Source organism: Ammospiza caudacuta, chromosome 7 (assembly GCF_027887145.1).
Source record: "Ammospiza caudacuta isolate bAmmCau1 chromosome 7, bAmmCau1.pri, whole genome shotgun sequence".
In the NCBI taxonomy this organism is placed as follows: domain Eukaryota; kingdom Metazoa; phylum Chordata; class Aves; order Passeriformes; family Passerellidae; genus Ammospiza; species Ammospiza caudacuta.
The window spans coordinates 27,005,619-27,032,158 of record NC_080599.1 but is presented as its reverse complement, the minus strand read 5'-3'; the positions used below and the strand labels follow the sequence as shown (position 1 = coordinate 27,032,158).

Genomic DNA, 26,540 nt, shown 5'->3' with positions numbered 1-26,540 from the left:
ACTGGCTTGTAAGAAGCTGATGTAACGGCATGCAAAAGGATCTGAACTGCTTTACACTAATTAGGCCCTGAAGAACCAAAAATCTTCATTCTTTAAATGGAATATGTTTTAAAAACTAAAATATCTGTCATACTCAAGAAACTGTTTAAATCTTATGAGCCAAGTACAGTCTATTCTGCTTGAATTTTTCTTGCTGTTAGAACCTATGTGGAATAGCACACCAGAGATTGCTTGATAGGTTAGGCACATATGCATTTTAGTTCCAAAATAATTATTACTTTTTTTATACCTGAGGCCTATAGATTAAAAATTTTCTTCTCTGCCACCAAATTTGCCTTTTTCCCCTAAAATCAAGCATAATATACTTAAACACTGAAAATGCAGCAATATTTTATATATTTTAATGCAATAAGCTAACTTACCTTAAATGTATATTTTTTGAGGTAAAGGAGATTTTCTTTTTTAAATTCACATTTGCTTTCATTATCAGGTTTTTCTTCGTTCTCCCAAATCAATATAAATTTTGCATATGGTCCAGACACATTTGTTTTTTTGCATGTAATCTGGACAGCATTATCAGCTGTCAATATTGTTTTAATGTGCTTCACTTCTCCTGGTACTGTAGACAAAAAAAAGGCTTACTTGCTCTATTCTCATAATTTCAAGCTCAACATTTCAAGCTGTATGTGCTCATGTCTGTTTCCTGTCTTCTCTCAATAACTTCATATATTTTCTTCCTTAAAAATTTCAGTCCCAATTTAATAAGTAACAAGATAAATAATCAACTTTGACTTAATCGTGAGCTTATCTAAGCTGAAACAGATGTGACATGGAAATGAAATGCTCTACTGACAGACTGCAAAAATAGTGAGATGGCAACTCTCTCTTACATCTGACATCACTTTCGCATTTGAGGAACATGGGGCAACAGACAAGACAGGAGAAAAAAAGAGTTCTCCATGTGAATATTTGTTTCAAAACTATTTTAAATGAAATTTCTCCCAGAAGTCACTAGTATATTCTAATATTTAGAACAGTGTCCTTACACTTAAGTCTGGCTTAAAGCCACAAGAACTTGTTAATGATACAGAATCTGTTAAGTCTAATCTGTGGTTTCAAACTCTAGTTTCTTCTGTTGCTGCAAATGTTGCAGGCTTCAGACTGAGGGGCACAGCCAAGGGACCTTTCACTATAAGCTGGTAAAACCTTTCAGAAAGTAAATGAGGCAGCCTTTGTAAGGCAGCCACATTTCAGAAGCCATATCTCAGTAGTCACATTTCAGGAGAACACCACCATGGAAATTTTCTACAAAATCATGTCAACTTGCAAAACAGCATGTTGAGAAAAAATAAAACAAAAAAACTGCAGCTTCATGTGAAGAGCTAAGACCTATAAGGCTCTAAAAGCAGATCAAATATCCAGAGGAGTGTCAGGATATTTGACTTGTCTGAATGTGAGGTTACATCATAGCTGATAATTTTTATCCACAGAGCAGATCTGTTAGATTCCTATTCCACATGCTGCTGAGAGAGATGTGACAAGGAGAAAGTTAACATTTCTGGAGGCCATGTTTGTTGAAAATGAAAACATCCTTTATAAAATGTAGGGGTTTTCCTGCTTTCAAGGAGTTGTGTTCCACTGTTATATTCTTCAGTTCAAGAAGCCATAAAACTCTTCCACATCCTGCCTGACTTGTTATTAGCTGTTGTGACAGTTGAGAAGGTCTAATCAATACCATTAATTCATGATGCAACTCATTATTTTTGCAAAAAATAAGGGAAATGAGGTTGTTGGCACATCCATAAACTTGTTTGAAGACTTCACATGAGTTATTAAAATGAGTGGAATGCAGAAAGTGGGGGGTTCAAAAGATAATGTGCTCAAACTAGATTTTTGCAGAGAAAAGAACCACAGTCATGCTCACATATTAGGGCTGCCTAAAAATGAAAGCCATATTTAAATTTGTATTACAGTGAAGTCTCAGATCAACCTGTTTATATTTATCAGTAAATTAATTTATCACCTTTTTTTTTTTTTTGTGGGGCTTCAGGTGACAATTCTGATCCCTGTATACTTCAAACTATACATTTGAAAGGATAGCCCCAAAAAAGATGCACAGACCTTTCTGTCAGCAGAAGGGATGACACACATTTTTTCATCCCTAACCTAATGCTGGAAGCTGTGTACAGGTACATCTAAACTAACTGATATCCATTACAGATGGACAGTGTTGGTGTAGCCTGGGTCTACTTCAAGCAAACTACAAAAGTAACTACACAACAGAAGTCTTCATGTCACAAAGAAAAAATTAAACTTTTTTATTATCTTTTTGTTTAATTCAATTTTTTTATTTATATTGGGATATAATGCTTCCTAAAGACTTCACAAGATTTTCAAATAATGAAATATTCTTTTAAAAATTATATATATAAAAGAAAAATAATCCTATGAAGTGCATAATTAAAAAATAGATCAACTAAGTAATTTTTAAAGGGACACTAATTATATGAATGTCAGTACCATTATTTTAATTTTAATCAGTTTCTTGGCTAATAGTAATACTATGTATGAAATACAATGAACTACACTAGGAAAGTACAAATTCTTTGTGTTAGTATCAGCCTAGGTCATAAGAGTTAGCAAGCAGATTTACCTCCTGCATCTGTTGTAAATTCAAGGGTTTCTCTTCTACCTTCAAGTTTTTGATTGCGTTTGTTGATTGTATATGCAGACACAGATAAAGAAACTCTAGTATAAGCGTCAAATTCATTGGAAGAATAGTGAGTTGTGGTGATTTCTCTGGGATCAGAATCTGAAAAATGAAATTAATTAAATTAATTAAATCTGTGTTAGGAGCACAGGAACTCTTACACTTTATCAGAGCTACCTGAAACCACTGTCATGTGTACTTCTAATTTAACTACCTTATTCTGGTTGCTTTGCTTTGCTTACCAATGCTAAGTGAAGGCTCAGGAAGAAGAGGAAATACATAAATACATAGAGAGTATTTACATATAAAGATTCCTTGAAATGTAAGATGGCCTAGACCAGCATATCTGGAAGGAGTGACCATTTAGCAGAAGACAATCCCCTGGCTATAACCATCTAAACTTGTTTATGCCTAACTGCCATGCATTTGTGCCAACTGAAGGGTAACAGGGTCATGTCCTGACATGGTAAACTGAATAATCTCAACTGAAAATTCAACTGGAACAACCTTAAATGAAGGAAATTCTAACATTTGTCTAGAATAAATTGCAGTGTAAAGAGAGTCCAATAGGACTTGACCAGTGCATTTTGCCTGGTGCTCTGTAATTATGTACATGCAATAAATTTTTTAATTACTTACTGTTGCCTTCCCTGCAGATACGCACGAAGTAGCCATGTATGGGACCGTTGGAAGTGTTCGCAGGTGCTGTCCAATTAACTGCTACACCTGTCATATTTTTATATACTACTTGAAGGTTTTGTGGTGCTTCTGGGACTGTTGTAAAAGAAAGATAACAATAATTTGCAATGAATGAAAATAAAAGTATTCCTCTTTTAACCTATTTTGATTAATTAGATGAAATTTCATCTGACACTAAAGCAAGATACCAACAATATGTAATTTTTTTTGTACTCTATTTCAAGAAGGTATACATAAGTATAAACTGAGTATATGTAAAAGCATCATATTACAGTAATTTCATACATTTAATTAATTCAGGACAAGGTGAATACAGCAACATCACACTTTACTAAAACTGTCCTGTCTTCAAATCAAGAATTTAAGACTTGTCTCAGATTAGGTCTGCACTTTTTTTGTATGTGCATCTTCATTCAAAATTTCATATACTTGACCATGTTTTCAGTCTCCAAAACAACAACAAAAAATAATCACAGTCTCTGATAGAAGGAAAGAAAGGCTCAGGCTGGAAGACTGAGAGGGTGACTGCAATGAAAGAACAACAACTAGGGCAAGAGACCAGGAAGGAGGAGCTGAAGGAGAAGCCGAGTGTGGCAGAGAATGCTGCTCAAAGCGTATCTTTAACCCCAGGAAACCCAGAGAATGGGTTTCATAGTAGGAGTTCCCAGAAATATGTGGAATGTAAACCAGAAGTAAGCATTACACTTACCATCATAGTCTGTACTTATGTTGAAGCTTTGGTTGGCAACATTGTTTTTCTCAAAATCTATGGATCCAACGCAGGCATACGGATGGTTTGGCAATAAATTTTTCAGCACTTCACAAGTTTGATTTTTATCTCTAGAATTTGAATCTGTAGACAAAAGAAGAGCTTTATCAATATTTTTCACAGCTCCTAAAGTATGCGGCACCATTCCCTATCGTATTTATTTGATATAATTTGTCATAAACTATCATGATATTCCAAACAGAAAAATGGACAACCTGATCCAATGACTAGATTTTAGGTTCTTACATACTAACTTTGTTTGCATAGACCTTTACTTCTCATCAGTAAAGGTCAAAATTTGACTTTCCAAGGAAACAGCTTTCCTACAGAAATCAGAAATGTCATGGGGAGTCTGGCAGAACCCTGGAATGGCTTCCTAGATCTTCAGCTCCCTGAAGCAGGAAATCTCCAGCCCCAGACATTCATCACCCATTTTTCTGGGACACATGAGGCCATTCAGCATCCATATCTGCCCTGTCACACAAGGTGCCTCTGAGCCAGCATGTCCTCAGGCTGGCTGACTCCAAGAGCAGAGAGCCTGGCCTCAGACCATCCAGGAGCCTGCACAGCCACTGGCCAAGGCAGCCTGCAGGGGATCAGCTCACAGCACGAGCACAGACTGCGGCACTTCCAAACTGCTCAGCACCCTTTCAGAAAATCAAACAGGACCTCAAAATCTCCAGAATTCATGCAACTTTTGAAACTGCTGAACTCAGCAAAAGAGGTCTCTGGGTTTGAACTCTCCCAGATCTGCACTTGTGGGGATGATAGTCCTTCAACTGGCAATCCCAGGAATTCTGAGCTACCCTTTCCTCAGACTGGCACAATTAATTTAAATCTGCCAGTCTTTCACCAAAAGACAACATCAACAATGCTTTTAAAGAGAAATAAATAAATAACCCACATTCAGAATGCATTGGAAGCAATGCCCCGTTGCAGGTGACAGTCACCCTAGCACAGGCAAGTGAGCTACTCCAGCATAACGTGGCAGATGTGGCGGTTGAGTCCTCGACTTTAAGAAATTCCTTGGTGACTGCAATGGAAGAATATTATACATCATTGTGACATTGGCTATATCGAGTCTAAATAACAGCTCATTTATGTTTTTTGACTTGTTCTGCAATATGAAGATACAATCAGCATAGAATGATATACAAAAATTTAATAAGAAATGGAAAGCAAAATTTTAAAAAGCCTTCATGAGATAAAGACACACAGGTATTCAAATAATAAACTAATGTTTTAGTGCAGACATTCAGCATAAACACCAGCTTTGAAGTGTTGGCTGGTCTTGCTATTGTTTACCAATGAAGTTAAGTTCCCTTTTTTCTTTAGAATGAAAAAACTATTGTCTGCTTTCATTGTTCTTTGAGAAAATACTGTGAAGTTTTAATATACAACTTCAGAATAGCTTGCAAACCATGGACAAAATATGAAAACTTCCTGTCTGATTCTCTGAAAAGCAACAAGAATAGACAAAGAAATCTAGGGAAGCTGAATTACTGCATGTAAAAATGAATTTTTAAAAAAAGAAGAAAAGAAACTACTAAAAGCCTTGTACACGTACCTTCTGGAACAAGAAAAGAAGTAGAAGTACCATCTGAACACTTGCCATTTTTAACTTCGACAGTGTAATTCCGGCATTTCGGAAGCTCTACTGGATGGTTGCTCAAACTCATATTTTCGTCTCCATCACCCCACCGAATAATGTATTCTGTGTCTTTGTCAATTTTCAGGAAAACTTCAGCCATGTTAGAGTCGTTCTTAGAGTCTTTTATGTCTTCAATAATAGCTAAAACAAAAGCTACTGTAAATGGAGTTGGAAATACCAGAATTGTTAAATAACTTTAATCTTACTTCTTCCAGAACTGGAAGACATTTTATAAAATAACTAATTACCAGTTATACATGCTAATTGATCAGTTTTATTTTTTTGCTGCTTTATCAGCTTTGCCAATTTTCTGTATCTGAGTTTACTATTTGGTCACATTTCAACACTGAAGGAGAATAAGGGGTATGGTTCTTACCACAAGTTGCTTCACGTATTGCTGTGGTACGTTCTATAAAAAAAGAAAACAATATGAAGGTCTGTCTTAACAGATTGGGTACTTTTTCCAGCATTGGAGAAGGGTGACCAGTACTGTCCCAAACTCTTTTTTCAATATATTCAATTCAAGTAAATGTGTTTAGCACTCTTCTCACATTTGAAATAGGGAAGAAAACATCAGCTATACATAACATCATTCTTTAACTAGTTATTTTAGGGATCATGTGCCTTTCACAATTTTCCAATGACATCAATGAACTAGAAATCAAACTGGTTATTAGCAACATTTCTGAGTACAAAATTACACAAGAATATTTCAAAATCACATACTCTCATAGCAGTATGATAAACTACAGCAGTTTTCCAGGATATCTATGCTGTAGAATGGGTAACTGTATAAAATGTCACCAAAGAAACAAAATTTACCTGCTTTTTGCACTGCCATCTTACCTTTGGAAAGAGATTCATACAACAGTACAGGTTGTTTAGTGACTACTTTTACACCAGGATACCCAAAAGAAATTTTTACTGTATTTTCTGTAGAGAAGCTTTAGCAAAAGACTCCATCCTGAAAAGAGTTACTTAATATATCCCAAGGTAAAGGTGTCACTAAAACACACCAAAATCTAATTTTTTCATAGAAGTCAGGCCCTAGATTTCCTGCCTCCAGGCTGGGAGTCACCAGGTGGATGGTGGCCTTAAGGAGAGGGCAAACAGAGGGACCGCTGGGGAGTCACCAAGACTGTAAGGGTGAACAGCCACAAGTAAAAGCTAAGTTCAATTTGTCAAAGAGCAGACAGCAGCCTACAGCTACTCGAAGGACAGTTCAAAATGGAAGGTGTCCAGCTCCTGGAGGTACTTTGCACAATCACATACATATATTTTGCTGACCTGACTAATTCCTTACTGCCCAATGGCAACTAAAATCACTGTAAGTGCTTGAACTACTAGATCCCAAGAAAGTATTACTGCTGTGTGAAACCATAGGGAAGACATTGGAAGACAGAAAGGCACACAGATCTCAGATGTATTCACACTTTCTTGCTGCTTGGGCAAATTTCTGTGAATAACAAGAGAAGTACTGACACAGTAACTGACAAATTTACCCTCCTATTATATGCCACTGTGTGGAAATAATTTCTATTTTGCACTTGCTTGACAAGTAACAAATCTGGTATCTTTAATATTTTCATAAACAGTTAGTAGGGTTCCTAAAAACATCCTTAAGTTTAATGCAGTTGTATGTCTAATTTGTATGCTTAGGTTAAAAACACTCCAAATGAATAGCCTCATTCAAATCCATTTTCTGTGCCTGATGTATCAGAACTGTGGTAACTGTGTGCAAGTTTGTCACCTATTGTGTAAGTGGAGCTGGGAGTGGGGCTCATCCCAGTGCCTGCTGACATGTTGACTGATGAGGTGGTGCTGTGCAAGGATGTTGAATTGTAATCATCTGTAAGAAAATAAACAACATATCAGCATTAAAAAGTGAAATTCATTCTTCCATATGGCTTTGTCATCAGAAATGTCTTACACTACAGCACTTCTCTGTTTTTGTTTTGTTTCTTGGGGGATTTCTGTATTTTAGAGAAAACTGCTGAAAGAAAAGTGATGTTAATATATTAATTATTTTAAAAGAGTATTTAAATAGAAAGCAAATTTTTAGGACTATACCACTTACAAATGAATTCTGCTATGTACAATAACTTTTTTGGTCAACACTTAGCCATAATTCCAGATGAAGTCAAAATAAAAACAGTACTACAATCTGTGAACTGGGGAAAACTAGAACATTTTTCTATAGCCTTACAATAAAACACAATTACAAACAGTGCTTGTGCTGTTTCACAAACAGCAACTCTAGGTCGTGCTCCTTTGCTGGGTCATGTACCTTTCTCACTCACTGTATTTTTTACTATACTTCATTATTTATCTCCCTGTTTATAAATCTCTGACCAGTCTGTATATTCTCTTTTAGGCTCATTCCTACTGTTCTGCCTACAGCCTTGTTGGCAGCAGCTGGCATTTTGATGCTAATATGGTGATTGCAAGACTCGGCCCTCCGATACCAGGTCCTGCACATTACCCTGGCACTGCCGCCATGCCAAAGCACAGACACCTTTTCCATTTGATGAAAATGAGCTGGAAAAGGCTACCCCGGTGCTGAACGACCTCGTTTCCCCTAGAGTTCTGAGAGCAGCGCGTGGCTGCACGGGGAGAGAGCAAACCTGCAGGAGCATCCCCGAAGGCAGAGGGAGTGCGTGCGGTGGGGGCAGCGGGGGCGCTGCTGCGAGCCGGGCTGCTCGGGGCCGTGCCGTGCGGGGAGAGGTGCGTGCTGTGTGCGAGGCTGGCACCTGCGGTGAGAGGGACAGCGGGGTCGGACATGCTCCAGCCGGTGCGCCCGGCCGCGCAGGACAGAGGGACAGAGCTGCCCACACCACCAGGGTGCAGGGCTGCAGCACTCCCATACTGACACACTGGGAAAATTTAACGAAACAAAGAAACATCAAACATTCAAAGTGCAGGGGATTCAACAGGTCAGAAGAACAACCAGTGAGTGTATTCTGTTTTTGTTATGATTGTGCCTTTCATGCTATGTTTTAAAATATACCTAAATACGTTACTCAAAACCAGACTTGTCTGATATTCCTGCCTATTAAGACAGCATATTTCATTTTGTTGGGTGAATGAAAAGGCATTAAACACTCTGTGAGGTAATTTTGTGTGAGAAAATGAAAGAAGAAAATGCCAAGGAAGAAAAAAAAATCAATGCAATTCTGCCATGTAAATCGTTTCTTACCAGTACTAGGTGTGGTCGTTGCTGTCTCCTCCCCTGAAAAAGAGAAAAAGAGAGAAAGTGTAACTTAAACTTTCAAGGAATTTGCCAAAAAATACAAAGACACATTCCTTCCTCCCAAATATCAGCTAAGCTTTCCCCAAGAAATTACACATTCTTAAGATACATTTAGTGGATATAGCAACAACCAGATGACCAAAATACCAAGTATACAGTCACAGAATCACAGAATGGTCTGGGTTAGAGAGAATCTTAAAGATCACCTAGTTGAAACACCCCTGCCATGAGCTGGGATGCCACCCAGCAGATCAGGCTGCTCAGGGCCCCATCCAAAAAACTTCCAGCCACCTGTTTGGCTCTTCCTTCCTCCTCTTTTCCTCTTTTTCTATCAGATCTTTCCTACTATGTTTGTTTCTTGGAATTTATTGATCTCTTTCTTGTGTCACATATTTTTTCAGATAGAACTTCCCTGTTAATCATTTCTCTGTTACTTCAGCTTCACTTCATGACACTTCACAACTGCTGTACCTTTACTCTTTTGAAAATAAATTCCTTCAACATTTAAAGCAAAAAGCCAGGTTTATGTGAGAAACTGTCATACTTGTGAGGGATACATAAGTATCCTCTTCATGTATCAGCATCAAAATCATGTCCCTCATCTCTGACACAGAAGATCAACATAAGCAGATACCCTGGGACTCCAGAGATTTTCTCCTTATTGACCCGACAAACAGCAGCAGTGTTGGCTGCTCAGTGGCCACCATGGATTCTCCACCTCTCATGGACAGTTCAGAAGGCTGGCAACAGACATTAAAAACACTCAACCAGTGATGGCAATGTCACCTGCAGGGAGTGAGAATTTCTTGGTGCTCAGAACTGTCATGAAGTGTGTCTAAGCCATGATATGAATATGAATGTACACAAAAGCTAGTCTTGCAAATGCTTTTTTAGTCAGCAACTGAATTTGTTGTTGTGCAAGATCTTTTACTACAGCTGACAATTTGGAAAAAGCCAGTAGCCTGATACCTTACAGAAAGAGCATCAATAGAAGTCAAATGAAGTTTGGCTAAAAACAGTAATGCAGCATTTATGTCTTTACAGAAGTAGGGAAGAGTGTTGCCTAAAATCTGGTCCATGAGATGAGGATATGGGTCTATGAGGTTTGCATAAAATCCTATGAAACTTTTAAAATAACATTTATGAAACTTTTAAAATAACATTGGTCTTAATTGTAAGAATGTAAGCTCTAAAATATAGCAGACTGAAAAGTGATCTTTTGAACTTTCAATGTACCTTCAGCATCTGAAACCTCCTGCCTGCAACATTTCTTTACAACAACTTCATGATCTCTAACTATATGCATTAAAATGCCAAGGAACCCTGTAAAAGCTAACATTCATATCCATCTGTATTTTCCATAAACCATAAATTTTCAATGTATTTTCACGGTTTTCAATTCTGTGTTTGAAAGCTGGCAGTTAATCATCAATTATTCCCCCTCCTTTTCCAGATCTTACTTTGGTTTAGCACATCAAATATACCTAAAGCCAAATATTAACTTTCCATGAGCATTGTCACAGATTAACTTTCACTTAAAAACTTTTCCTTGAACAGAATAAAAGAAGCTGCAGAAAAATTAAACTCTAAATTAAACTCTGCCCAGATTAGTGAAACATTCAGAAATACTTTTCAAGCTATTTACTGATCTCTGATGCAAACATAATAGAAACAAAATGATACACAGCAAGATTGCCTCTTCCAAGTAAAGTGAGATAATATAAGGGGGATCATAAGCTTGTCAGTGTTGTGTTGCCTCATTCACTTCCTCAAGATTCCTGTGAAAATCATTTTCCCCATCCTTCCCCTTGTAAAGTTAGAATAATGCTAACAGCTTAAATGGAGTGTCAGGTTTATTGCTCACTTCCATTGAGAGAAGCTAAACATTACACATAGTCATAGAACTCCAGGTTATGAGAGACATCACAAGATCACCTGGTCCCACTGCCTTGCTCAGAGCAGTGGCTTAAAACAACATGGGAAATAATAGTCTGAGATTGCCCTTTTATCCTGCCTATAACTAAGAACTATCACTTTAACAGAACTTCATGGCAGTTTTATGCCCTTGTAAGCATTTCAAGGGTCTCCTGCTCTCCTGTGATTCCCTTCCCTGATATGCTTTATTATAGCAATGGAAGAAGATGCAGTTGAAAAGAATTCAATAGGTGGCACCAGAACACTAAAAAATCCTCTCAGAAAGAAAAGCAAATGCATTTCCCCATGAAACCTTTTTGAGAGGTACTGGGTAAAATGCAGGAAAATCAAGAAGAATCTCAACACTCCAGACTGTTACTCTGAGATTAATAGGTATATTGCTACTCTTAATTTTCAAAAACATGTCCCAGCACTAACAATGTCTGAGCTAACCTCAGAGTAACCAAGACAAAACTGTCTGCTCATGTTTATATTCTAAAACATAACTCTAGAAACTTGAAAGCTGAAATCCAAAAATATCTTTAAAGTGTAATGAGGATGTCCAATCCCCCAAACACATGCTGTGCAGTACAAAAGCTTGATGATTGCCAAACTAAGCAAGTTGGTCTGAGTTTAAATGGGAACTACCCCAAAACTTTTCTCAGAGCTTAAACTGCATCCAACCATAAGACATTCTTAAGATGATATGTGTAGGATAACAAGGATAATATCAGATAACCCATATGGAAGAATTAGAGCATAGAAAAAGTTCCTACTACTGTAGTAAGTTTTTAAGCTTCCCTCTCCCTTCTCTTGATTTGGCCACCAGTTGGTTCCTGCAGACATACCTAAAAGATTTCAAATGATTCATCAGTAATGTTTGAGCAGATCTGGCCTTAATCACATGCCCTGGAAAAAGGTATAACCAGCAGCTCATCCCTCGGGCAGCTGGGAGCCTGGCTAATCACTTTCATTCTCCTTCCTACCAGTCAATGGACAGAATGCAGCTGCTGCTTCAAAGAAAGGCTTGAGATGACAACAAAATACACCTATAACAAATGAGTTCATCACCCTTTCTCCTGAAAGCCCAAACAGGTACTGGCCCTGTGAGTGAAACATGGGAATACTGTGTTATTAAGTACTTTTGATGTTCAAAAAGAAGAGCAAATGGAAAAATCATGAAAGAATCCAGGTCACCAAAAAAAAAAAAAAAAAGCCAATCTCTCAAACCCCTAGGACAGGAGGCTCTCTGGGTTACATGTGGAGGTACAGGAGCTGCTGCATCACCTCTGCAGTACTGACTGCACTCACTGCAGTGCTGTGGTTGCACCTGTATAAGAAGTCCACTTGTATTAGGAGACAGCTTTTTGCTGTCTTAAAAAAATGTTTTCACTTGGCAGGACCAAGCAACTCAACAGAAGACAACTAGGACCTACAATATGCTAAAAAATAAAAATATGTTTCAAGGAAGTCCAGGGTGTGATCTTCTTGAGCAGTAGGAAGAACCAGCACACATTTCCAGTGTGCATGTGCTATTAATAACACAAACTCCAGCTGATAAGATGGAGATCCTGTTGAATCAGCAGTAAGAGCCTAAAAATGCTATCATGTTTATAGGGGCAGAAATCCATTAGCCGATGACATGGAACACGTCTTTTAATTCTATTCCGCTGCTTAATTTGCACAGTGAGTAAAATGGACCTGGCTTTGTATTTCCTGCTGGACTGGCCAGGAGGCTACACCTGCATGGCAGCAGCTCAGGCTGTCTGCTCTGAGCACAGGATTGCTGCAGGACTGCATTCCTCCACACACACAGCACAGAGCAATGTGGGAAGGAGGATGCTCTTCTGCTAATAGTGCGTTTGGTGTTTTATCTAGCCTGGTGCCACACCAGCTGGCTCTTCACATCCAGCTGCACTCCTCATGTCTTTGCCAGAGCTGGGAGGGGGCAGAGGAAGTAATCCTTCCTCTCAGCCTCGTGTCTGTAAAACAGTTGGCAGCCGCGTTTTGCAGCCAGGAAAAATGCTTACTGATTCTGCAGAGCTGCTGCCCTTTTCCCAGGATCTCTCCAGCCTTTAGTACATTGGACAGACCCCAGCAACCCCCAGCAGGCAGCATTTTACACCAAGCAACCAATGTAAGTCCAGATTCTGCCTTCCCTCTTTTCACAGCTGAACGGCACTGCTTCAGCAGGGTCAGGGCTCTTCACATCTGCACAGAAAGCAACAGGATGTGGTCTACTTGTTCAGATGGAGTAAAGCTCTTTGAGGGGGTCTCCTAGCAAACAGCACAGACATTGCAGCTCCCCTGCCAGCCAACTCTAAATTGCAAAAAAAAGAACAGTTCCTGGTGGGAGGTGAAGGGTGAGTAAGGCAAGGAGCCTTACAAAATGCTGCCAGCCGCCCTTTGATTTATTTTTAAACTTCAAGTGGGATAGGATGTAATTCACACCTGCTTTAAAGCTCCCTTGTGCTGCCAGAACCAGCTAACGAGACCTTAAAGTAAGTGAGCATCAGGCCAGAGATGCTACTGTTATTTTTGCTGAAAACACAAAACTGGGATCCATTGCTACTTTATAACCAAATCTGGGCAGACCTAAGAATAAACTAACAAACACTTAAACATCTGAGTAATTCTAGACCACAGAGGAGCCCTCAAATTTTATAGGTGGGATCACATGTGCTGAAATGCTTTCATAACCAGAGACTACAGAATTACACTTTATTCTTTATCTCTAATTCTGGGGAAGAAAAAACTGATAATATTCCCAGTTTCTGGATGAACTGCTGCTTTTTGAAAATCGAGTAAAAGAATGCCATATAGACTTCATATTAAAAATATGTGAAATTTTTCATGCTCTGAGTCAAAAAATAACTAATCATTTGATTTACAGTATAGAATTTTCTCAGGTGACAGAGACATTTCTGAGGGTCGCAAAATAAAAATATATTCTTGTGGTAAATTGAAGATGAAGTGATCACTTCACTTCTAACTTATTCATTGTCTAATTGGTAAAAGTCTTCATAGCCCTATAGCAATCATAGAAGTTAGAACTAAATAAACATTACAATTTCTTTTCCACAGGCAATATTGACAACATTTATTTTCACCAGAAATTAGGGATAAAATGTTGAAACTGTAAATTTTCATTTAACAGAAATTATAAAGTGTTCTAATTAAGAAATGCCAATTTTTTGCTTTTGATATCTGGGTTTAATGTCCATTCTGACTTGTCAAAATGAAAATTAAAATAGTTTCCATCTGATTTCTCAAAATATTTCTTTTTGCACAAGTTCATTACTAATTGCCTCCCAGAGCAACTCCTTCACACAGTGCATCATTCCCAAGAGCCTGATCCTGGCACTCTTTCCTGCCCCTGTAACCTTTGGTTAAGGCATTATCTGAGAGTCAAAGGCCTTTTTGTTCCCAAGCACCTGCCAGTGCTGAGGGCTGACTTGCAGTGGGAAGGCGTGGTCTGCCTGCAGAGCCCAGCTCAGGAGTGAGAGCTGCTCTGACTACAGCCAGTGATAGGATGTGGTGTTAGGCAATCTGTGAAAATTGACCTCTGAAATTAATGCTTGTTCTAGATCCCTCTCCTTGCTGTCCACCTTCCAGGACTGTAGTTACCCCTATCCTTCTCAAGTTCAGAGTCAACTGTGAGCATTAATCAGCATTTACAGCTATGGAGAAGGCGAAAAATTCAAATTAGCCAACAATCAATTACAAAGGGAACAACCAGAAGAAAGGGAGGGAATTAAAAATTCACAACTGACTGATACAAGGAGGAACACAATGTTACAATACATGTTGAATATTTCTGACCATTTTAAAAAAAAGTATTTTTCTGGTTCTGATTATGCAAAAGAAACACAGAAGTATATTTTTTCCAAAGGAAAATAAAAACACAGAGCAAAAGAGAAATTTCCCGGAAGAAACATTAATTTAATGGAAGTAATACTTGTTACCAGTGATATGTAGAATTTCTCAAAACCATAAACCTGAAGTAGATCAAAAACCAAAAGCAGCAAATCAAATTCTTTTTGCCAACACAGTTCCTGCAAACCTAAAATAAATACCCAGGACTATTGTGTGTTTAGCAGTCAGAAGGAGGGGTTTTCTATCACTTGCACCAGACTTTAAATGACATTTTCAGCCTTCACAGGACGGCTTTGCAGTAACCCACTCACACAGCTACAGCTAACGATGCCTTTGCTGCCCTGTGGTTTCTCTCATGCTGTTTACTTCTGCCTTTCTTCCACAGAACCCTGCTCAAAAGGAAGAGGGTGCAGCATACTGTGGTTTTGAGCTTAAGTGCTTCCAAATGCAAACGGAGTTACCATAGCACCCACATGCCCAAGCAATCAGACTTATCTTAGTGCTAAACCACTTCTCTAGTGCAGTCATGAAACGTCCCTATTAAACTCCTTTTCATCACATTTGCATTTGTAATTACTTTCAGTTGCACAGGTTCATTAATATGATACAGTGAGGGGTGGCAATCTTTGGGATGAAGTCCAAACTGCTTTGCAGGGAGTCCTTGTCACCATGTGAATTGTCTGCAAGAAAGGAGAATATCAAACCCTGATGTAACAGTTCCTTCAGCTGTGAAATGCTGGGTACTCTCCACAGTCATTAAGAAACACCTTTGCATGAGGAATGAAAGACTGGCTGTGATATTTGTTTGTCAATTTTGTGCAACATGCAAAAAAATCTGTGTTCATATTACTTTACCCTTTATATATTTTCAGTATTTGTGCACAGAAAGTCTTGAGCCAGATTCATGTTGTTCTCATGCTAAACTTCTCTGCTCCCCAGGGCCAGTGCCTCTAACTTCAGTCATGACTTTTCCAGCCCTGCTGGATCCTTCCTTGATCTTCCTTTCCCCCATCTACCTTGAACTTAAACACTTGCTCCATATTGCTCTGCTTAATGGCACTGACAGAATGGTTCTGGATTTGCTGGATGTATACTGTTTATGGCAAGCAGGAGGAGGAAAGAACTTACACCTATTTTATCATCCTCTCAAGTTGTACTCCCACGATTTTTGCAATTGCTGACTCTATTGGTCACAGGAAGCTGTGGAGAACAGCAGAAGACAGCTCAGTTCTCAAGAGTTTTGATCAGAAAAAAAAGGCTACAGCTGAGCAGCCTGACTGACTGACTTGGTGAAGAGTGTGAGGCAGGGGCAAACTTAATTTCAATCCCTTCATTGGACCATGGCTTATTTGAATATCTGACTCACTTCTCTGCTTCTCAGAGACAGATATCTTCGAGTTTCTTCAAGATTAAAGCATTATCTGGTTTTGTACATCTTCCTGATTGATTATAACTTTTATGTAATTTTGCCAGCAATAGAAAATGGGTCTTTTGCTCTAAAAAACAAAATCAACTTGGAAATACTTCTCTGAACTGTCTTTCATTAGCTCAAATTCAAACCATAAACAGTTTAGTACCATTTGTAGAGTAGGGGAGGATGCAAGTAAATGATGTTGAAGGTCTAGTTTTACCTAAGTCTTTCTGTGAGTCTGGGATTCTAAAATCAGCATTTTAGCCACTGATAACATAAAGCCTGTTGAAATCAGAAATACCTTCTGTTTCTCAGAGTTCTATTAGCATGAAATCCTTGGATCAACAGCTCTGTACTTACTGGGAGCATTATGCCAGTGAGGACTCTAATCAGTGATTTTCAAAAAGATTCAGCTTTTTAAAAAGAACATTTTTTTCAAGAACTGACATCTGCCTGTGAGTTATTCCCTTTCATAATAATATTTGTCTCTGATCCACTGCTATGTTAAACACCCTACCAAACCTTTGCAAAAAATCTTTGTTGCACTGCAGATTTTTTACTGATAAAAGATATATAAATGTACCACAGGAGCTCCATGGTTTCACCTTGGCCAAGGGCTGAGGGCAAGGTAAGCAGTGGTGGCACACAGACTCAAGCCAGCAGGACCAGAGTGTGACAAATGACAGAGCAACAGCTCACCAGAGAGCAACACTGAATAACTGCTGCAAAGGTGTAGCAGCACTGACAGCACCTGAGTGTCATGCCCCTCAGCAGAGGCAGCTGGGGACAGAAAGAATCCAGAGCTCCCAAGGCTGCAGTCACAGAGCTCCTCTGGCCTAGTGACACAGGTGAATGTACAGCTGCAGTTACACCGTTCCCAGAGCTTTTCCCTTCACCAAGGTAATTCAGTACTGCTGCAAAAATCACACTTTTCAGACAGTCCTGTGAAAACATTTCTGATACTTCTAGGAGATGGCAACTGGCTCAAAGGAGTGCTGCTCTGAGTGATACAGTGATGTTTGGTGCTTCTGAAACAACCCTATCACAGAGTCAAATGCTGGGGCTGGGGGATTCAGCTGCTGTCTTGGATGAGAACAGGTCTCGTGGTTCAAATAGGCACATTGGAGTCAGAGTGAAGATCTGAGTGAGAATCTGCCTTTATCTACTCACAGAATTAAACACTCCATTTTAATTGAATTATCTGATGATTGTACAGTTCAGGCCTAAAGAAAACTAGTTGCTGCATTCCACAGTAGAGAATGCATGAGCCATTGCTCAGTACCTCCAGTCACTGGAGGGTTTTATTGTGCTTAGTTACTCTGCCTGCAAAGCCTCAGCCTTTGAAAGATTCACAAATCAGAATAAAGACGTGGTACAAAAATTTCCTTTTCCAATGATCTGTCATTTGTATTTCTGTGACTTCTTGCTCCAAGCTTAACAGGACCCTCAGCAGTCCCTGTGCCCCATGAGGTGAAGTCCCAGCCTCACATCTCCAAGCAGCAATGCTCTAAACTATCCTGCTAGTCTCAGTCATCGCCTATGACCCAGATTTCTTCCAGCATGAAGAGAAGATCCTAACCAGCACTGGCTGATAGACAACTAGCTTCTGTTTCTAGAAAGGATAGAGAGTACAGAGGGAAAAAAATCATGCAGCTCAGTGGAGAACAGTTCCCATACCAACTCTGCCTGCTGGGCAGCTTCCTCGCCCTCCCGGGGCTGCCAGCTGCAGCCAGCAAACTCTCTTTGTTTCAAGGGACACTGATTTTACTTGGCTACTATCTTCACTTTTTCTTTTTCCTCCAGACATTCAGGCCAAAATTTATCAGAATTGTATATCCTTCATCAAATATGCTACTGAAAAACATTTTTATTTCTCATAAAATACTCTGACAGCCAGGATTCACTGACCAACAGCTAAATCAACTGCATTTTTGTTAGGGTGCAATTTAAAACACAGTAATCTATACACAGAAAATGTTGATAGGAATCATCATGTAAGGGTCAGATTCTACCAGCATTATTCATGCAAAAATCATTTTAAAAGTAATACATTCAGTGATGCATATCATTATCTTCCAGAACACTACCTGTTAAAATTTATCATTCATTTTTTTATTATTTCCCTGGAAGTGTTTAAGAAAAGGCTGGATATGGTACTTAATTCCATGGTCCAGCTGACAAGATGGTGTTATGTCATAGGTTAGACTCAATGATCTCAAAAGTCTTATCCAACCTAGTTAATTCTGGGATTCTGTGAAAAGCAGAAATTACACTATTTAAATTAATCAAAATGTCCTATATTTGATGTGTGGCCTGAAATCCATCTTGTCTTCAGCTGGTGAAACAAATTGGAACTGTGACCAAGTCCTACCCAGGAATTCCACTTTCTACTCACTTAACTGAATGAGTGGCTCTATGTACCCTCCATGTCTATGTCTCTCTAACATCTCATGCAAAGTGGAGATAATGGCATATTGCAATTAGAAAATAATTTAAAATTATGAAGTTTGCAGACAAGGGATCTGAAAGTGACAAAAAAAATATGCCCACATCCGTCTGATTGCATAAACAGGAACAGGCTGCAAAGAGAGAAACTCCTTGAACTTGACCTCCCCAGAATGCCCTGCACACACTTACAAAAGCTTCTCACTATCTCAAAATCTGGATTGCAAAACCTGGGCTCTGTCCCTTCAGGGAAGCTGAGCAGCTGAGCAGGTCAAGAAGGGGCCCTTACTTCATGTCACATCAAAAGCAATGATGAACAGATTTCAGAAGAGAGCACAGTCCACACAACTCCTCTGGAATTCAATAAAAACGTTAAGTGAAAGTGATTTCTTGGTCTCCTCTCCTTCTTTATTTTTCTTTTGGAACCAGATAAGTAATTTTGGTACCCAGCACTGGGCGTTTCACTCCATTTTAAATGTGTCTTTTTTTTTTCCTCTTTCTCCATTTGCTATTTTCATTGTAACAAACAGGAGACGTGAGATCCAAGTTTAACAAACCACCTGATAATCACAAGCAAAGAGAGGTGAAAACAGTTAATCTAATTTTTCTTTAAATCCTGTGCTGATCATCCTTTTTTAAAAGACTGTATGCTGAGTGTTTCAGGAAATAGAAATAAAGGCACAGAACGGAAGGACTCCACTCTGCTCACAGGGATTGTGGCGTCCCATATTCCAGCAAAAATCTAAAGCTCGTGTTCCTCAAGATTTGAACAAGACTGATTTCAGTATCTCTTTAAATAATTCAAGGCAAAAAGAACAAAAATAGTCTATGCTTCCATCTTTTGCCTGTGGAAGGCAATTTTCATTAGGATTTCAAGTTTCCTTTTTTATTATAATTTTTTATTTTAAAAGTCTTAAATGAATGGTCTGGGAAATAAAAGAAAAATCAAAGAATAAGGATGCTAGACAGGAATTTATTTAGGAAAAGAATTGTATGGACCTTTCAATGTATAGGGGCCCACAGAAAGCCCTCAGGCCAAAGTTAAGAGAATGTCCAATTTCATGCTCCAAATAATTTTACACTCTTTATACAGGCACAGCTATTCACAAGCTGGGAAATACCACAGACCTGTAAACATTTCTTATGTCTAATAATAAGAAATGTGTATATGGCAGCATTACATATCTGACAATAACAAATCCCACTTGGAGGTGGGAGGTCAGAAACCCAATTGGATTTGTGACACAAGCATCAGTTTGTACACACACATCCCCAGATGGAGCAATTTGGAATTAGTGTGTGTACAGTCTGCTGTGATGACAGATGAAAAAGCTGAAGCAGAAAGACACAAGTATGTGCAAATGTGGGTAAGGCTTTTCTAAGTCTATACTTTTACCGTATTTGGTTGAAATAGTGGTGAATGTATGGCCACATGAACTGGTAACATTTACTGCTCTTTAATTTTTAATATGGAAATATATAAGTTTTTTTCAGTTGTGTAGACTAAGGCACTTGAAGATATTATTCAGCACCTATTATTTTACATTTCATATGTATGCCCCACAAACTGATAATACAAACTAAAAAAGACAAAACCTTCTGGTAGGTGTTCAAGGAAGCACAGAAATTTGTTACTTGTCATTTACTTCAGTAGGAATTAAGTACAACTTGAAAAAAGATCATAGTCTGAAGAAAGATAATGTGAATCAAGACTTCTATAGAGTCTGGCATGTAACAGATCTCTTCATAACCCCCCAGCAGCACACAGAAGCAGGAAGTAGGCACTGGCAGTGCTTAATTCAGCACTCAGCTCTGTTGGCTCAGGAAAGCACATGAGCCTTCTCTGTACCTCCATTTGGTGCACAGAGACCAACTCAAGTGTGGTCTCACCTGGAATTCCATGGGCTGCTCTGCACCAGCGTGTAAACTGTTAGGAGTACTTGGATAAACAACTATGAGCAAAGCCCTGCACAACCTACAGCACCCTCACTCAAATTCTTTATCAAATTTTTCAGTTTTCATTATACTTGATGCTGAAACAGAAACTTTCATGGTAGTTTAATTAATATTAAAAATATGAAAGACCATTTTTAATGGTGCCCAACATTAGCAAGGCAACCAAGAAAAAAAGGAGATTGTAGCATTTTAGTCAGGATTATCAAGAATACCCTAATGAGCATAAGCTTTGAAAAATCTACAAAAAAGTAAAACTCTAGCTTCTGGATTTCCATTTTACCACATAAGATCCTTCTGTAGGATATTCCATGGTGAAGGATGATGGTCAAGAAATTCCATGGTCAAGATGCTCTGCTCATCTGCTGACAAATAATAAATTCTGCCTTGTTAACACAATGTAATCCTTCTTTCCTTTTGGATATAAAATATGTTCTTTATATACATTTACATAAGCAAGACCCAAAGAAATTAAGGACAAATGAACCTTATCTGCAGTGACAAGAGCACAAAGCAGTCTGAAATAATGCAATGAAAGATATGTCCAACTGTTTTTAAGGTTGACAGGGTCAAAAGAAAGCTTTACAAAGACTTTTGAACTTTGAAGAAAATAAGGAACACAATGATCAGGGAATGGAACCCTGTACCAAGGATATAATGTGTTTTTGTTAGGGTACAAATAGCCAACCCTCCAGGGCCACAGCAGATGGTGTAACAGAAAATTGAATTAAAGGCTATTAATTCATTTTTGGCACATGTATGAGGCCAACAGCCACCCCAAAGGAACAGGATTCTCTGATGAATGGAAATGGAACTTATTAACAGAATTGTCCAATGAATGCAAGAAGTGCCACTAATGGTCCCCAACATCTCCTACACTGAGCTGAGATCCCCTTGCTCAATCCCACATCATGAGTGACTGGAAACTGGCAGATAGAGGAGCTGGCTCTGCAGAGATGAGTGGCTGATGGCTCAGTGGGATGCCACAGCACTTGGTATCATGAGGAACTTCTCACATTAGAACCACTGCAATCTACTTGACCATGGCTTTGGTCTACATTACATGAGGAATAGCAGCCTCTTGCCAGAGCATCGGCCCTCCAGCCAGGAGTGCAAGTGCTTTTACTTGTGCAAAGGTGCACAGTGCTAAAATAGCTTAACTGCCAAGCTTGTTTTGTCTTTCGGTTTTAAGTTACTGGCAGCTGCTAATGAAAGTCATCTTTTACCTCATCAAAGTTAATGAGCTTTGGCACTGCACTCCTGAATGCGGCTGTAAAAGTCCTGCTTCCGCCAGGAGCTGTTACTGCTTGTTCAGGGGCCTCTCTCCTGGCATTGCTGTACTGTGGAATCCTGTCCTTTTTGGCTATGACTCATCACAGTCAGTCAGCCACACAATCTAACTCCCTTTTCAGTTTTGATCAGCTTCAGGTTAGATTTGAGTGGCTTAACTATGGGAGGGCTCCCATTGTCTTGTTTCTGCCTTCAGACCTTAGGGGACAAAGCTGAGAGTCAATGCTGGTATTTATCCATTAGTCAGTTCCAAGTTTTGCTTTGGCAGAGATATAGAGACACCACATAAAGCAGATAAAACCCACTGCAGTCCACCACATCAGCAGGAAGGGGCAGGGGAACTATTTTAACACTTAAAAGCAGATAAAACTCTTGCTACATGTGTTTGGTCTGTAGCATAAGTTTGACAAAATGTCTGGTTCTGTTCCTTCCCAGGCTCTGTGTTAATGCTGACACTGACAACAGCTTATGGAGCACAGCTAACATGTGAATGGGCTCAGAGAGGGGGCTTGGGCAGGAGCTGCAGGGCGCCAGTGCCTTCTGCACAGCCACCCAACAATGCTACTCTCCATTGTGCAGCTTAAAATTGCAAAAGCCGTATGGGATTGGCTGCTTTTTGCCCTCTTTTTTGCCTCCTGCCCCCCCTGCCAGCCAATGTAGGAGCTCCTGACTCGATGCTCCTTCAGCAGGTGACCTCTAAACTGCAATGGCCCCACGTTCAGGGGGCTGGTCCCTACCTGCCTGGCTCCTCATTATCTTATCTTTGTGCATCTGATTACAACACACTCAGGAAACACAACTCTGATGATGCCTCCACAGCACAATCTGAAAGATGTGTTCAGTCTAACACTAGTCAAAAACTGACATGCTCTTGCACCAGTTTCACTAGGAACTTACAGCTGCTTCAGACCTGCCACCTAAACTGCCATTTAGGAACCTTGAGAGTTTGCTATCTCTCTTCCAACTGGATCAGAAATTCTGAAATTCAGAGGTGATAAGATCACAAGGATTAATTCAATCTCATACAGAGACAGTAGTTCAGATTTGCTTGCCCAGCAAGCCTGTGATGCATAACCATATTACTATGTTTATCTTCCTGGTCTTGACCAGTTTTCACGGGGATAATAAGGTTTGACTTCAGTAAACTAAGAAGCTCAATTAAAATTTGTACTTCTTTTCAAATGACCTACTGATTTCAGAAGAATTTCCAAAATAGACCACTCAGCCCTATTTAATAACTTATTGCTAAAGTTCAATTAAAGTTGCTAACATTATAGAGTAATAAAAGGAGAATACCTACTTCCCTGGTTAATAACTTAATCTGAAACATATATGTATTTAAAAAATCAAACACAGTTGAATTTTTCAATAATTTTAAGCTGCATATTCAACATCTTTGGTACAAGGGTAACAGATACAGGAACTGGCAGCAAATAATGATTACAGATGTACAAGAAGAGTTGCATTAGCTGTCAGTTTTGTGAATTTATTCCTGTTCACCTGCAAACCTAATATGGCAGAGAAGCAGCCAGAGCTGGTTTTGCTCTTCCTCTGCCGTCACCAGGAAGAGTTGCATGAGCAGAGGGTTAAGCTACCAAGGCACACTTTCAACCGTGCACAGTATAAGGCATATCAAGTATAACTTTTTAGTCTTTGCTGTTTTTTTAACAGCGTTTGGAACTAATGGACTTATTTCAATTTCAATTTCCTGGTATATGGCAGTCAGCAAGAACTAAATGGTGTGACAGGATGTGGGTGCCTGAATTTTATCTCCATTTAGCAAAGCACTGGTCTGCACTTAGCAAAGCAGCTCTCAGCTTGCATTGCCAGCAAGCACCTTCCTATTCCCAGGCAAGGCTGCCTGTCAACCCACAAATGAGTAAACTTCCTCACTAAGCTAAGGGGAATGGTGGCAATGGACAGAAGCATGAACACTTCAGCCTACATTGTTTGAAGACACAGAATTTTGCAAAACAAAAGAACCAGAAAGTGTAGTTGCCCTAATGATTCATTTTTTCTTCATTTTTAGAGTGTTTTTTAGCTACAACGACACAGACAACCATCACAATGACACAAACTTTGTGGTACACTATGGGATGGCAAATATCTAAGAACAGACTGTCATTTCCCTTCTGTGTGCACTGCACAGAATATCCAGAGACTATCTTGGGCCAGGATGAGCAGAGCTGCCCAGTACAAACATCCTAAGTACTTTTTTCTTTTATCCTTCAGCTATTACTATTTCAAGTATTTTTTAACTACTGAAACTTCATTGATCTATCTAAAGTCCAAAGAGCCACCATTATTAAAATGATGATTGCCTGGCTACCTCTACCACAGCAGCTGATGCTCAGGCACCTGTATGTTTTTTTTTAATTGGAATTTCATATTCATAAGTCCTGCAAGAAATGCTGGGTGAATTCCACAACATTCAGCTCTGAAACTCTTCCTAAAGACAGCACCCACAAGTTGGGTTTTTTTAAGCTTATTCATAAGCTTTTCTTTCCTAAAAGAAAATCTAGCATTAGTTTAAAAAACAAATTTAAAAAAGAAGGCAATAGGTCCCATTTCTGCTCTTCCCCAGTGCTCCCAGAAGCAAACACCTTGTGCTGTTAAACTGCTGGGCCCCCTCCTCACACCACTAACAGATTGTAGCCAACCCTGCCTTCTACTGTTGCCTTAGACTTTCCAGCACTGAACAGGAATCTCTCTGGAGTTGACTGCATGAAAACTTGGTAAAAAGGCACTTTAGTCTTCAGTTTTATTGCTCCTAGTACTTTTTGCAGATCCATTGAGCTATTCCATTGGAATAATATGTTAATTAATTATGGTTTATATGATTTCCTGAATTAATTTCTTCATTTTGGTAATAATTACTTTGAATTTTATCCACAGTAGTAGATATCTTTATTTAGTATCTCTTTAGATGGATTTTGATCTTCAGAAAACCACTACTACCTACACAAACACTCATAACCCAGCCTTTATTTTTTTCTCTGGCTTTACTGCTCCCTCTCCATTTAGCCTGAGGCACACACTTGCACAGTGTGTTGTCATAATTTCCTGAAAGGTTCTAGGATTTCAGTTTATATTTGTATACTTTCTTTCCATACATTCTGAAATGCTTTCTCCTAGAGCTAACTTTTAAACTCTTGTCCTAGAGAAGACCAGAGCTCATGTTCTGCACAAATAGCACTGGGGATTTCAAAGGAGATGTAACTTTTACTGTTTAAATTACACCCAGAAGATAGCATATATACTTTCAATACATTGCATTTATGTAACATGCTCAAATCTCTCACTTTCTAAGTGTGCATATATTTTTACAATACTAACTCCAAATACTACTCATAATACAGAAGCTCTTCATGGTGTATCTCTGCCACTGCCTTAAACTGTGCAAGCAGTCCTTTGGTTAGGTATGCTGGGAGCTTGATACAACTCAGTGAATTAACTCTTCTTTGTATGCCAAATTTCCAGTCTAACTTCATGGTGTTTGCAGTGAGATTCTACAAATGTGTGCCTTGTCCTCATAAAGAAGTATGCAAACTCAATTAGTGTGCACTCCCAAGCACTGGGAATGGAGGATTATTCAGACCATTAAGACAAATCACTGCATCTGCACATTGTTACCTGTGCTTTTTTAAAGTAGAATATATCCTCTGTGAAAAGGTATCAGTTAAAACACGACATTAAACCAAGCCATGAGGTTTTTTTAGGTAAAAAGTGGTGACTTACTACAGCAAGAGCAAATCAGTCACTGGAAAAATTGCACACTGCCCAAGAGTATGATGAAAGGCATCCAAATGGCCGCAAGTTCCATCCTTCATGCAGCAGTAGAAATGGATGAATATCACTATACCAACAATCCTGACAATGCTTCCAAGATTGCAGGTCCAGATCAAGCACCTGACACCAAAGGGGAAGCACCTCCATCTGCCCCACTACATGAAGGAAGCCTAAACCTGCAGAAGAGATGGAAGCAGCCACGTGTGTCAGGGTGACTTCCTGGACAGCCAGAGGGCTGATAGCCAGGCAAGGATGTCACACCATACTCCTCTCCTACCTTATCATTTTTATAGATTTCTTTTTATTTCATAGTTTGCATAATTAAGCTTTTTGAAAAGATCCCTATTAATCAGTTTCTCTAATTTACACTTTAAAACCCCTTATTATTAAAGAAAAAAAATATCTGCATAACAAAATTACAAATATTAGAAAACAGCAAAAACCAGTTATTTCAATAAAGTTGCCCTGACAAACAGATCATAAATGCCAGTGGAAAGAAATACAGAAAATTCATTCTGTTTAATTATTAATCTGCTGACAGCACAAAGGTAGTGCAATGGACCTGGGTGCGTCCTTGAAATTGTAAGCAGGAAAGTGGTCAGAATTTGTTTTGCAGAAGATGAACAACCCCTGCATCTCCACAAAACCCTTTGAACCTCCCAGATGTGGAAAATCTGCCCACTGTGGTGTTTAAATTTCTTTTTTGTTTCTGTAGCATGCAGACAATTCCTATCCAAATTGAGAAACTAAGCAATCTCTTTTATTTCCTCTGTTTTCCCCATA

General features: G+C 39.0%; 1 protein-coding gene across 4 annotated transcripts in view; it reads right to left on the bottom strand.

Annotated features, from left to right (window-relative positions):
- PTPRC (protein tyrosine phosphatase receptor type C) overlaps positions 1 to 26,540 on the bottom strand; it is a 57,049-nt gene that overhangs the window by 15,994 nt on the left and 14,515 nt on the right. For 2 of the 4 annotated variants that reach the window (XM_058808327.1, XM_058808328.1), the window contains 8 exons: positions 9,026 to 9,058; positions 6,206 to 6,238; positions 5,746 to 5,970; positions 5,083 to 5,211; positions 4,119 to 4,262; positions 3,350 to 3,484; positions 2,654 to 2,812; positions 423 to 619 (listed from right to left, as the gene is read on the bottom strand). In XM_058808327.1, coding sequence (XP_058664310.1) covers positions 423 to 619; positions 2,654 to 2,812; positions 3,350 to 3,484; positions 4,119 to 4,262; positions 5,083 to 5,211; positions 5,746 to 5,970; positions 6,206 to 6,238; positions 9,026 to 9,058 — 1,055 coding nt within the window. Of the gene's footprint in view, positions 1 to 422; positions 620 to 2,653; positions 2,813 to 3,349; positions 3,485 to 4,118; positions 4,263 to 5,082; positions 5,212 to 5,745; positions 5,971 to 6,205; positions 6,239 to 7,579; positions 7,679 to 8,453; positions 8,580 to 9,025; positions 9,059 to 26,540 lie in introns of all 4 variants that reach the window. The other 2 variants (XM_058808325.1, XM_058808326.1) reach the window with 2 other exon arrangements.